Source organism: Pseudophryne corroboree, unplaced genomic scaffold, assembly GCF_028390025.1.
Source record: "Pseudophryne corroboree isolate aPseCor3 unplaced genomic scaffold, aPseCor3.hap2 scaffold_1053, whole genome shotgun sequence".
Taxonomy (NCBI): domain Eukaryota; kingdom Metazoa; phylum Chordata; class Amphibia; order Anura; family Myobatrachidae; genus Pseudophryne; species Pseudophryne corroboree.
The window spans coordinates 76,950-90,313 of record NW_026967680.1 but is presented as its reverse complement, the minus strand read 5'-3'; the positions used below and the strand labels follow the sequence as shown (position 1 = coordinate 90,313).

At 45.9% G+C, this 13,364-nt stretch overlaps 1 protein-coding gene across 1 annotated transcript in view; it reads right to left on the bottom strand.

The window, feature by feature from the left end:
- The window catches only part of BSN (bassoon presynaptic cytomatrix protein), a 117,764-nt gene that overhangs the window by 54,414 nt on the left and 49,986 nt on the right, over nt 1–13,364 (bottom strand). Inside the window, exons 6-7 of the mRNA XM_063950542.1 lie at nt 1,953–4,164; nt 657–1,597 (exon numbers count right to left, since the gene is read on the bottom strand). Of these exons, the coding sequence (XP_063806612.1) occupies nt 657–1,597; nt 1,953–4,164 (3,153 nt within the window). The remainder of the gene's footprint in view (nt 1–656; nt 1,598–1,952; nt 4,165–13,364) is intronic.

Sequence of the window (13,364 nt, the reverse complement as noted above, 5' to 3'; positions counted from 1 at the left end):
GCCGATATTGGCTGCGGGGACTCGCAGGGGTGCCAGCATCGGCACGTGCATACACACTTGCTGATGCCAGGGGGAAGGGAGCGACGGCGGGGGGAACAGCAGCAGCATGGCAGTTGTGAACAAGGACCTCTCTCCTCTGTACATGTTCAGACGAGGGAGGGGGTCGTTAATGACGCGCGGGAGCGCGCATTGTTAACGATTGTTAGTGTACACACTATCTAAAATCCTTTCTAAATTATATTGTTCAAAATATCGCCTAGTGTGTAAGGGGCTTTAGCTACACTATATCTAGAATCTGCTGCACACTGGGCTGATGCAGACTGGTTGGAGTACCTACAGTATCACTTCCTTGGGAGCAGCGGTGACAGCGCTGGATGGTGACGCAGCAGGAGGAGTCTGTGTTACAAGCAGGCGCCTTCTGCTGCAGTACTGATCTCCTCTGTGTCCCAGGACGCAGCATCAGACCTAGCGTTGGATGGCCGATAGGTCTCTGACTAACAATTAAGACTGACCTATGGATTTATAAAAGTTTGCATCTGAGGAATATTTGCCTTACAAGCTTTAATGGCTGACCTTTTATAACTGAGACCAATTTATGGGTCTTTTGCCCTATGAACATTTATGCCTGAGTTCTGCATTGAAGGGTGTTCACTTACTAGTACAGGTGGCTGAGCAGAGGACTGCACAGTCGGTGGTGGTTTCGCTGTCTGCTGAGGCGCTTGCTGTTGCTGTGTCCGCAGTGCTGGCTGACCCTGAGGCCCCGGCTGCTGTGGTCGTGAAGATGCCTGACCTTGGCTGCCCGATGGTGGTGGTGGTTGCTGCTGCTGTTGTTGTTGTTGCTGCTGCCCCTGTGTCCTCGTTGGTTGAGTCGAACCCTGTTGATGCTGAGACTGTTGATTAGTAGCTTGGTGTAAAGGTGCTTGATGGGGTGTTTGATGGGACAGCGATTGATGGGAAGTTGGCTGTGAAGGTTCAACAGGCTGTTGCTGTCTGGAACTTTGCTGCTGAGGATGTGGTTGTTTACTTTGCTGCTGTTGACTTGATTGGGACGGTCTAGCTTGCTGTGATCCTTGGTGATGAGACTGTAAATCAGGTTTTTGCTGTTGTGATATCTGTGATTGCCTTTGGGATTTCTGTGCTTCTGAAGGATGGTGATAACTGGACGACTGCCTTGATTGCTGGGAGTAGTCAGAGGAACTTGGTGGATAGCCAGATTGGGATCTTGAATCTGATTGTTGCGCCTTTTTCAAAGAGGATGATGGCTGAGAGTGTGGACGTGATTCATGACGTCCTTGATCTCTTGGGTGCTGTTTAGATGATCGTCTTGACTGTTCATCAAGATGACGAGAAGAAGAAGAAGAATGTCTTCCAGAATCTCCATGATGTCTGTGTTCTTTAGAAGATGAGTGGCGAGGTTGAGAATAGTCATCATGTTGCCACATATCATCATCAGGGGGCTCATCATAATCATGATATGTATGTTTAACCGGCATTTTTTTCTGGGCTGAAGAGTGGCTGCTATAATACCTTGATCGATCAGAACGAATTTCTCTTGGCTTATCAAACCAATCCGTTTCCTCCTGACCCAAATGATAGGCTTTGGGAACCAAAAACAAACCATGGTCAGCTTTTGTGACCAATGACGAGAGTGGATTAGACTGAAGCCATGCAACAAACTTACAGGAAGCCGTTTATGACATGCAGGAATGCTGAAAGATACACCAAGGAACCATCACTGGACTCTCACAAATTAAAGTATTGGGAGCTCACCATGTGGCAACACACATGAAACAAAACCACCAATGAAACATAAATAAGAGGTGTAAAAACGAGGAGAAAAGGCACATCATGCAAACTCAGGAAAAGGCATATAGTTCTATGAAGTGCATGAAACAATAAATATGAGGTAATCATCTCCAGCATGCTGAGACATCACCATCTATAGTCTTTACCTTCACTGTCTGACACAACACAGTGTGAATCGTCCATCATGTAATTTTCTTCCTGTTTGTATGTATGGCTTCTTGGCACTTCTTTAGAATGATCTTGCACGTCAGGCAGTGAGTGGCTGGAACAGAAGGGAGGGCAACTTTCCACGGAGGACTGAGGCATAGGGCCACCTGAGGAACGAGACATACCAACAGACTTTCCAAGGGGGCTTACAGGGCTTTCTTCTTCCGATGGCTGGGACCGCATTGGGGCTCTTCCTCGGCTCTGACTCATGGTAAGAGTGGAAGGTTTGGAACTTGATTTGTGATACCTGTCGGTAGTGTCCCGCTCATACGACTTGCTCCTGCTGCTTCCAGAGTCACGACTTCCTTTTTCCAAAGCACAACTGGATGCTGACCGGGAGCGGCTTCCGCTACCATAAACTCTATCGTCATCCTCCACCATGTCTCTACTGGAGACCCCGTAATATTTCTGCTGTTCATACACATTTTTCTTCAAGCCGTAAGTAATCTCATCCTGAAGCTTCTTTGCTCTTGAAGAGACACTACTGCTGCTGCCCATTGACGTTGTCGTCGGGTAAGAAGCAGCCAGGTCAGATTCTACGTCTTTAGCTTCCTCAATTGGAGAAAACTTGGAAATTTTTTGTTCCATTCCTTGCTTTCGATGCTTGTTGCGCTTGGAAGACACAACAGCTGGAGCCAGGTTTTTGGAAGAATGTTTTTGCATCCCAACACTAGAGCCGTGCTTATCTAAACGTGTGGAGTGTCTGGAATCATTATCTCCATAATAATAGCTGCCACTCATAGAATCGCGTCCATTATTATCATTGCTATGCTGGTAGGTGCTCTTCCCCTTGTAATCTGAGCTGTGGTGATCATAGACATCCTCTTCAGACTCTTCCTCAGCTCTGGAATAGCAACAAGGCTTGCTGGAATGATCACTTTCCATGTGGCCATTCTTCTCTTTCATGTGTCGCACATTGTTATTCTGATGTACTGCCTGAGGCAAAGGTTCTACTTTTTGACTCTCTGATGAAGATGGATTTTCTTTAGTCAGTTCACTTATGTCTTCAATCATAACATAGTTACGGGGAATGTTTTGTTCTAGATTTGTATAAAGGGAATCTGAGGAATAACTATTTGTGGGGCTCTCTGCCCCATTGCTTCTCTCCGCTTGCCTCACCTCTGCTGCCTTGTATTGGTCATAATTACTGGCTACAGTGGTGCTACTGAAGGCAGTATCTGGCATTGCTGAAGATATAACCACTGTGGGATTTCCAATCACTTCATAATTTGTAGGGACTTTGTGCTCTAGATCAGCCAGTGATGTCTGTCTAGGCCTCTGGTGAGCGGTGTGGGTGTCTGGTGGTTGGAAGCCTGAGTTTACAGAAGTTTGCAATGAGGTCTGATTTGCATAGGTAGTTTGGACTTGATAAGAGTTTGGCGGTCGGAAGCCTGTATGATTCTGCAAGCCTAATTCTGACTGATAAGTTGTAGCTGGTGCAGTGCTGTGGGTCTGATATGAGCTTTGTGCAGGATAATTGGATAATTGGGTTTGGAAGTTGTTTTGAGACGGCCCGTTACTGGACACAATATATTGTGGTTGCTGAAATCTGTTGGGTTGTAGAGGGGCAGAAACTGGGGCAGTTGTTTGGCCTGCAGTGTACTGGTAAGAGTTAGATGTGTAAGAGGACGCTGATGTTTGGAACTGCTGTGTATTCTGGAAATCGGAATACTGAGGGGCGGTGCCGCTCCTGTTTAATAGGCTGTTGCCATCGTAACCGGACATCCGAATGTTGTTGAGCTCACTATCTGACATATAATCCCTGTTCTCCCCCAAACACCTAAGATAAGAGAACTCTCTTCTACCCCCTCTGTCTTTGACAAAGGACTCTTTTCTCTGAGTGATGCCAAGTTCTAAATACTTCAGCTTAGCATCAATCTCCTTCTCCTCTTCCTCCAGCTCAGCCTGCTGCTTGCGTAGCTTGGTGGATTCTTGCTCTACGATCTTCAGGTCATGGTCAATGGTTTTTAGAAAACCAACTTTTGGCATCTGAATGGCTTGACCTCCAGTCATCTTCTGAGTGAGGTTCGGCATGTACATTTGGGAATGAGCCTGACTGGTGGTCAGTGGAAGATGAGCCTCATCGGGCGGAGGGCTGGGCAGAGTTCGCTTCACTTTGCGTGTCAAAGTATTTGACTGGAAAGCTGAAATCTACAACGAATAAAATAGATGTGTAGACTGCCCAACAATAGTACAGAAAATAAAAAAGGGTAAATAATATACAAACATGCACAAAAAGTACAAAAATAATACAAATGTATAAAAATCAAGTAAACACTGTTGAAAGGCAAACTTAAATCATTCAGAATTCCAATCAATGAAAGGAAAGAAAATACATTATTTGGCATTTCTCTGTGATAACATAAATGATGTGTGTGCATGAGCGGTGTGTGATTCGGTAACGCCAAGCGTCTTTGAGTTTTTTATCCAGCGAAAATGCATCTTAGATGCAAAGTAATGTAATAAGACGCACGAGCAGCTTCAGCTGAGTAAAATGATATGCGTCATGGCTATACTCTGCGTGTGACTGTGACTGTATCTGCATACCAAATGCTATACTCTGCGTGTGACTGTATCTGCATACCAAATGCTATACTCTGCGTGTGACTGTATCTGCATACCAAATGCTATACTCTGCGTGTGACTGTGACTGTATCTGCATACCAAATGCTATGCTCTGCGTGTGACTGTGACTGTATCTGCATACCAAATGCTATACTCTGCGTGTGACTGTATCTGCATACCAAATGCTATACTCTGCGTGTGACTGTATCTGCATACCAAATGCTATACTCTGCGTGTGACTGTATCTGCATACCAAATGTTATACTCTGCGTGTGACTGTATCTGCATACCAAATGCTATACTCTGCGTGTGACTGTGACTGTATCTGCATACCAAATGCTCTGCTCTGCGTGTGACTGTATCTGCATACCAAATGCTATACTCTGCGTGTGACTGTGACTGTATCTGCATACCAAATGCTATACTCTGCGTGTGACTGTATCTGCATACCAAATGCTATACTCTGCGTGTGACTGTATCTGCATACCAAATGCTATACTCTGCGTGTGACTGTATCTGCATACCAAATGTTATACTCTGCGTGTGACTGTATCTGCATACCAAATGCTATACTCTGCGTGTGACTGTGACTGTATCTGCATACCAAATGCTATACTCTGCGTGTGACTGTGACTGTATCTGCATACCAAATGTTATACTCTGCGTGTGACTGTGACTGTATCTGCATACCAAATGCTATACTCTGCGTGTGACTGTGACTGTATCTGCATACCAAATGCTCTGCTCTGCGTGTGACTGTATCTGCATACCAAATGCTATACTCTGCGTGTGACTGTATCTGCATACCAAATGCTATACTCTGCGTGTGACTGTATCTGCATACCAAATGTTATACTCTGCGTGTGACTGTATCTGCATACCAAATGCTATACTCTGCGTGTGACTGTGACTGTATCTGCATACCAAATGCTATGCTCTGCGTGTGACTGTGACTGTATCTGCATACCAAATGCTATACTCTGCGTGTGACTGTATCTGCATACCAAATGCTATACTCTGCGTGTGACTGTATCTGCATACCAAATGCTATACTCTGCGTGTGACTGTATCTGCATACCAAATGTTATACTCTGCGTGTGACTGTATCTGCATACCAAATGCTATACTCTGCGTGTGACTGTATCTGCATACCAAATGCTATACTCTGCGTGTGACTGTATCTGCATACCAAATGTTATACTCTGCGTGTGACTGTGACTGTATCTGCATACCAAATGTTATACTCTGCGTGTGACTGTATCTGCATACCAAATGCTATACTCTGCGTGTGACTGTATCTGCATACCAAATGTTATACTCTGCGTGTGACTGTATCTGCATACCAAATGCTATACTCTGCGTGTGACTGTATCTGCATACCAAATGTTATACTCTGCGTGTGACTGTGACTGTATCTGCATACCAAATGTTATACTCTGCGTGTGACTGTATCTGCATACCAAATGCTATACTCTGCGTGTGACTGTATCTGCATACCAAATGCTATACTCTGCGTGTGACTGTGACTGTATCTGCATACCAAATGCTCTGCTCTGCGTGTGACTGTATCTGCATACCAAATGCTATACTCTGCGTGTGACTGTGACTGTATCTGCATACCAAATGTTATACTCTGCGTGTGACTGTGACTGTATCTGCATACCAAATGCTATGCTCTGCGTGTGACTGTGACTGTATCTGCATACCAAATGCTATGCTCTGCGTGTGACTGTGACTGTATCTGCATACCAAATGCTATACTCTGCGTGTGACTGTATCTGCATACCAAATGCTATACTCTGCGTGTGACTGTATCTGCATACCAAATGTTATACTCTGCGTGTGACTGTATCTGCATACCAAATGCTATACTCTGCGTGTGACTGTATCTGCATACCAAATGTTATACTCTGCGTGTGACTGTATCTGCATACCAAATGCTATACTCTGCGTGTGACTGTGACTGTATCTGCATACCAAATGCTATACTCTGCGTGTGACTGTATCTGCATACCAAATGCTATACTCTGCGTGTGACTGTATCTGCATACCAAATGTTATACTCTGCGTGTGACTGTATCTGCATACCAAATGCTATACTCTGCGTGTGACTGTATCTGCATACCAAATGCTATACTCTGCGTGTGACTGTGACTGTATCTGCATACCAAATGCTCTGCTCTGCGTGTGACTGTGACTGTATCTGCATACCAAATGCTATACTCTGCGTGTGACTGTATCTGCATACCAAATGCTATACTCTGCGTGTGACTGTATCTGCATACCAAATGTTATACTCTGCGTGTGACTGTATCTGCATACCAAATGCTATACTCTGCGTGTGACTGTATCTGCATACCAAATGTTATACTCTGCGTGTGACTGTATCTGCATACCAAATGCTATACTCTGCGTGTGACTGTGACTGTATCTGCATACCAAATGCTCTGCTCTGCGTGTGACTGTGACTGTATCTGCATACCAAATGTTATACTCTGCGTGTGACTGTATCTGCATACCAAATGCTATACTCTGCGTGTGACTGTGACTGTATCTGCATACCAAATGCTCTGCTCTGCGTGTGACTGTATCTGCATACCAAATGCTATACTCTGCGTGTGACTGTGACTGTATCTGCATACCAAATGCTATACTCTGCGTGTGACTGTATCTGCATACCAAATGCTATACTCTGCGTGTGACTGTATCTGCATACCAAATGTTATACTCTGCGTGTGACTGTATCTGCATACCAAATGCTATACTCTGCGTGTGACTGTGACTGTATCTGCATACCAAATGCTATGCTCTGCGTGTGACTGTGACTGTATCTGCATACCAAATGCTATACTCTGCGTGTGACTGTATCTGCATACCAAATGCTATACTCTGCGTGTGACTGTATCTGCATACCAAATGCTATACTCTGCGTGTGACTGTATCTGCATACCAAATGTTATACTCTGCGTGTGACTGTATCTGCATACCAAATGCTATACTCTGCGTGTGACTGTATCTGCATACCAAATGTTATACTCTGCGTGTGACTGTGACTGTATCTGCATACCAAATGCTATACTCTGCGTGTGACTGTATCTGCATACCAAATGCTATACTCTGCGTGTGACTGTATCTGCATACCAAATGCTATACTCTGCGTGTGACTGTGACTGTATCTGCATACCAAATGCTATACTCTGCGTGTGACTGTATCTGCATACCAAATGCTATACTCTGCGTGTGACTGTATCTGCATACCAAATGTTATACTCTGCGTGTGACTGTATCTGCATACCAAATGCTATACTCTGCGTGTGACTGTATCTGCATACCAAATGTTATACTCTGCGTGTGACTGTATCTGCATACCAAATGCTATACTCTGCGTGTGACTGTATCTGCATACCAAATGCTATACTCTGCGTGTGACTGTGACTGTATCTGCATACCAAATGCTCTGCTCTGCGTGTGACTGTGACTGTATCTGCATACCAAATGCTATACTCTGCGTGTGACTGTATCTGCATACCAAATGCTATACTCTGCGTGTGACTGTATCTGCATACCAAATGTTATACTCTGCGTGTGACTGTGACTGTATCTGCATACCAAATGCTCTGCTCTGCGTGTGACTGTGACTGTATCTGCATACCAAATGCTATACTCTGCGTGTGATTGTATCTGCATACCAAATGCTATACTCTGCGTGTGACTGTATCTGCATACCAAATGTTATACTCTGCGTGTGACTGTATCTGCATACCAAATGCTATACTCTGCGTGTGACTGTATCTGCATACCAAATGTTATACTCTGCGTGTGACTGTATCTGCATACCAAATGCTATACTCTGCGTGTGACTGTATCTGCATACCAAATGCTATGCTCTGCGTGTGACTGTGACTGTATCTGCATACCAAATGCTATACTCTGCGTGTGACTGTGACTGTATCTGCATACCAAATGCTCTGCTCTGCGTGTGACTGTATCTGCATACCAAATGCTATACTCTGCGTGTGACTGTGACTGTATCTGCATACCAAATGCTATACTCTGCGTGTGACTGTATCTGCATACCAAATGTTATACTCTGCGTGTGACTGTGACTGTATCTGCATACCAAATGCTATGCTCTGCGTGTGACTGTGACTGTATCTGCATACCAAATGCTATGCTCTGCGTGTGACTGTGACTGTATCTGCATACCAAATGCTATACTCTGCGTGTGACTGTATCTGCATACCAAATGCTATACTCTGCGTGTGACTGTATCTGCATACCAAATGTTATACTCTGCGTGTGACTGTATCTGCATACCAAATGCTATACTCTGCGTGTGACTGTATCTGCATACCAAATGTTATACTCTGCGTGTGACTGTATCTGCATACCAAATGCTATACTCTGCGTGTGACTGTGACTGTATCTGCATACCAAATGCTATACTCTGCGTGTGACTGTATCTGCATACCAAATGTTATACTCTGCGTGTGACTGTATCTGCATACCAAATGCTATACTCTGCGTGTGACTGTGACTGTATCTGCATACCAAATGCTATACTCTGCGTGTGACTGTATCTGCATACCAAATGCTATACTCTGCGTGTGACTGTATCTGCATACCAAATGTTATACTCTGCGTGTGACTGTATCTGCATACCAAATGCTATACTCTGCGTGTGACTGTATCTGCATACCAAATGCTATACTCTGCGTGTGACTGTATCTGCATACCAAATGCTATACTCTGCGTGTGACTGTGACTGTATCTGCATACCAAATGCTATACTCTGCGTGTGACTGTATCTGCATACCAAATGCTGTACTCTGCGTGTGACTGTGACTGTATCTGCATACCAAATGCTATGCTCTGCGTGTGACTGTGACTGTATCTGCATACCAAATGCTATACTCTGCGTGTGACTGTGACTGTATCTGCATACCAAATGCTCTGCTCTGCGTGTGACTGTATCTGCATACCAAATGCTATACTCTGCGTGTGACTGTGACTGTATCTGCATACCAAATGCTATACTCTGCGTGTGACTGTATCTGCATACCAAATGCTATACTCTGCGTGTGACTGTATCTGCATACCAAATGTTATACTCTGCGTGTGACTGTATCTGCATACCAAATGCTATACTCTGCGTGTGACTGTATCTGCATACCAAATGTTATACTCTGCGTGTGACTGTGACTGTATCTGCATACCAAATGCTATACTCTGCGTGTGACTGTATCTGCATACCAAATGCTATACTCTGCGTGTGACTGTATCTGCATACCAAATGCTATACTCTGCGTGTGACTGTGACTGTATCTGCATACCAAATGCTATACTCTGCGTGTGACTGTATCTGCATACCAAATGCTATACTCTGCGTGTGACTGTATCTGCATACCAAATGCTATACTCTGCGTGTGACTGTATCTGCATACCAAATGCTATACTCTGCGTGTGACTGTATCTGCATACCAAATGTTATACTCTGCGTGTGACTGTATCTGCATACCAAATGCTATACTCTGCGTGTGACTGTATCTGCATACCAAATGCTATACTCTGCGTGTGACTGTGACTGTATCTGCATACCAAATGCTATACTCTGCGTGTGACTGTGACTGTATCTGCATACCAAATGCTATACTCTGCGTGTGACTGTATCTGCATACCAAATGCTATACTCTGCGTGTGACTGTGACTGTATCTGCATACCAAATGCTATACTCTGCGTGTGACTGTATCTGCATACCAAATGCTATACTCTGCGTGTGACTGTATCTGCATACCAAATGCTATACTCTGCGTGTGACTGTGACTGTATCTGCATACCAAATGCTATACTCTGCGTGTGACTGTATCTGCATACCAAATGTTATACTCTGCGTGTGACTGTATCTGCATACCAAATGTTATACTCTGCGTGTGACTGTATCTGCATACCAAATGTTATACTCTGCGTGTGACTGTATCTGCATACCAAATGTTATACTCTGCGTGTGACTGTATCTGCATACCAAATGCTATACTCTGCGTGTGACTGTATCTGCATACCAAATGCTATACTCTGCGTGTGACTGTATCTGCATACCAAATGTTATACTCTGCGTGTGACTGTATCTGCATACCAAATGCTATACTCTGCGTGTGACTGTGACTGTATCTGCATACCAAATGCTATACTCTGCGTGTGACTGTATCTGCATACCAAATGCTATACTCTGCGTGTGACTGTATCTGCATACCAAATGCTATACTCTGCGTGTGACTGTATCTGCATACCAAATGCTATACTCTGCGTGTGACTGTGACTGTATCTGCATACCAAATGCTATACTCTGCGTGTGACTGTGACTGTATCTGCATACCAAATGCTATACTCTGCGTGTCACTGTATCTGCATACCAAATGTTATACTCTGCGTGTGACTGTATCTGCATACCAAATGTTATACTCTGCGTGTGACTGTATCTGCATACCAAATGCTATACTCTGCGTGTGACTGTGACTGTATCTGCATACCAAATGCTATACTCTGCGTGTGACTGTGACTGTATCTGCATACCAAATCTATACTCTGCGTGTCACTGTGACTGTATCTGCATACCAAATGCTATACTCTGCGTGTGACTGTGACTGTATCTGCATACCAAATGCTATACTCTGCGTGTGACTGTATCTGCATACCAAATGCTATGCTCTGCGTGTGACTGTATCTGCATACCAAATGCTATGCTCTGCGTGTGACTGTATCTGCATACCAAATGCTATACTCTGCGTGTGACTGTATCTGCATACCAAATGCTATGCTCTGCGTGTGACTGTATCTGCATACCAAATGCTATACTCTGCGTGTGACTGTGACTGTATCTGCATACCAAATGCTATACTCTGCGTGTGACTGTATCTGCATACCAAATGCTATACTCTGCGTGTGACTGTGACTGTATCTGCATACCAAATCTATACTCTGCGTGTCACTGTGACTGTATCTGCATACCAAATGCCACGCTACATTTCGGATAAAGATAGAGCTGCAGTTACACACAGAATACTGGCATGCTGCATATCATTTTGATCAACAGAAGCTGCTTGTGCGTCCTATTACATTACTTTGTGTCTAAGACGCATTTTCACAGAAAAATATGCAAAATAAGACGCTTGGTGCTACCGAGTCCCGCAAACGGAACGGTGCGACTTCAAGGGCTGTTTAACGTGACTGCAGCAAGTATGTAAGAGGACACATCTGTAATTAAAGCAGAATGATACTGCGAGCTGTGAGATGGCAACGGAGCAGTGTGAGACCTGTGGCTAGCGTGAAGCGTGCGGAGCCTGCAAGCTGTGAGATGGCAGCGGATGACATGCTTGGTGTCTGCAAGCTGTGAGATGGCAGCGGATGATGTGTGCGGATCCTGCAAGCTGTGAGATGGCAGCGGATGACGTGTGCGGATCCTGCAAGCTGTGAGATGGCAGCGGATGACGTGTGCGGATCCTGCAAGCTGTGAGATGGCAGCGGATGATGTGTGCGGAGCCTGCAAGCTGTGAGATGGCAGCGGATGACGTGTGCGGATCCTGCAAGCTGTGAGATGGCAGCGGATGACGTGTGCGGGGCCTGCAAGCTGTGAGATGGCAGCGGAGCAGTGTGAGACCTGTGGCTAGCATGAAGCATGCAAAGCCTGCAAGCTGTGAGATAGCAGCGGATGACATGTGCGGAGCCTGCAAGCTGTGAGATGGCAGCAGAGCAGTGTGAGAGCCGTGGCTAGCGTGACGTGTGCGAAGCCTGCAAGCTGTGAGATGGCAGCGGGCGATGTGTGTGGAGCCTGCAAGCTGTGAGATGGCAGCAGAGCAGTGTGAGAGCTGCGGCTAGCATGACGTTTGCGGAGCCTGCAAGCTTTGAGATGGCAGCGGATGATGTGTGCGGAGCCTGCAAACTGTGAGATGGCAGCGGATGATGTGTGTGGAGCCTGCAAGCTGTGAGATGGCAGCGGAGCAGTGTGAGACCTGTGGCTAGCGTGACGTGTGCGTAGCCTGCAAGCTGTGAGATGGCAGCGGATGATGTGTGTGGAGCCTGCAAGCTGTGAGATGGCAGCGGATGACGTGTGCGTAGCCTGCAAGCTGTGAGATGGCAGCGGATGATGTGTGTGGAGCCTGCAAGCTTTGAGATGGCAGCGGATGATGTGTGTGGATCCTGCAAGCTGTGAGATGGCAGCAGATGATGTGTGTGGAGCCTGCAAGCTGTGAGATGGCAGCGGATGATGTGTGTGGAGCCTGCAAGCTGTGAGATGGCAGCGGATGATGTGTGTGGAGCCTGCAAGCTGTGAGATGGCAGCGGATGATGTGTGTGGAGCCTGCAAGCTTTGAGATGGCAGCGGATGATGTGTGTGGATCCTGCAAGCTGTGAGATGGCAGCGGATGATGTGTGTGGAGCCTGCAAGCTGTGAGATGGCAGCGGATGATGTGTGTGGAGCCTGCAAGCTTTGAGATGGCAGCGGATGATGTGTGTGGAGCCTGCAAGCTGTGAGATGGCAGCGGATGATGTGTGTGGAGCCTGCAAGCTGTGAGATGGCAGCGGATGATGTGTGTGGAGCCTGCAAGCTGTGAGATGGCAGCGGATGATGTGTGCGGATCCTGCAAGCTGTGAGATGGCAGCGGATGATGTGTGTGGAGCCTGCAAGCTGTGAGATGGCAGCGGATGATGTGTGCGTAGCCTGCAAGCTGTGAGATGGCAGCGGATGATCTGTGTGGAGCCTGCAAGCTTTGAGATGGCAGCGGATGATGTG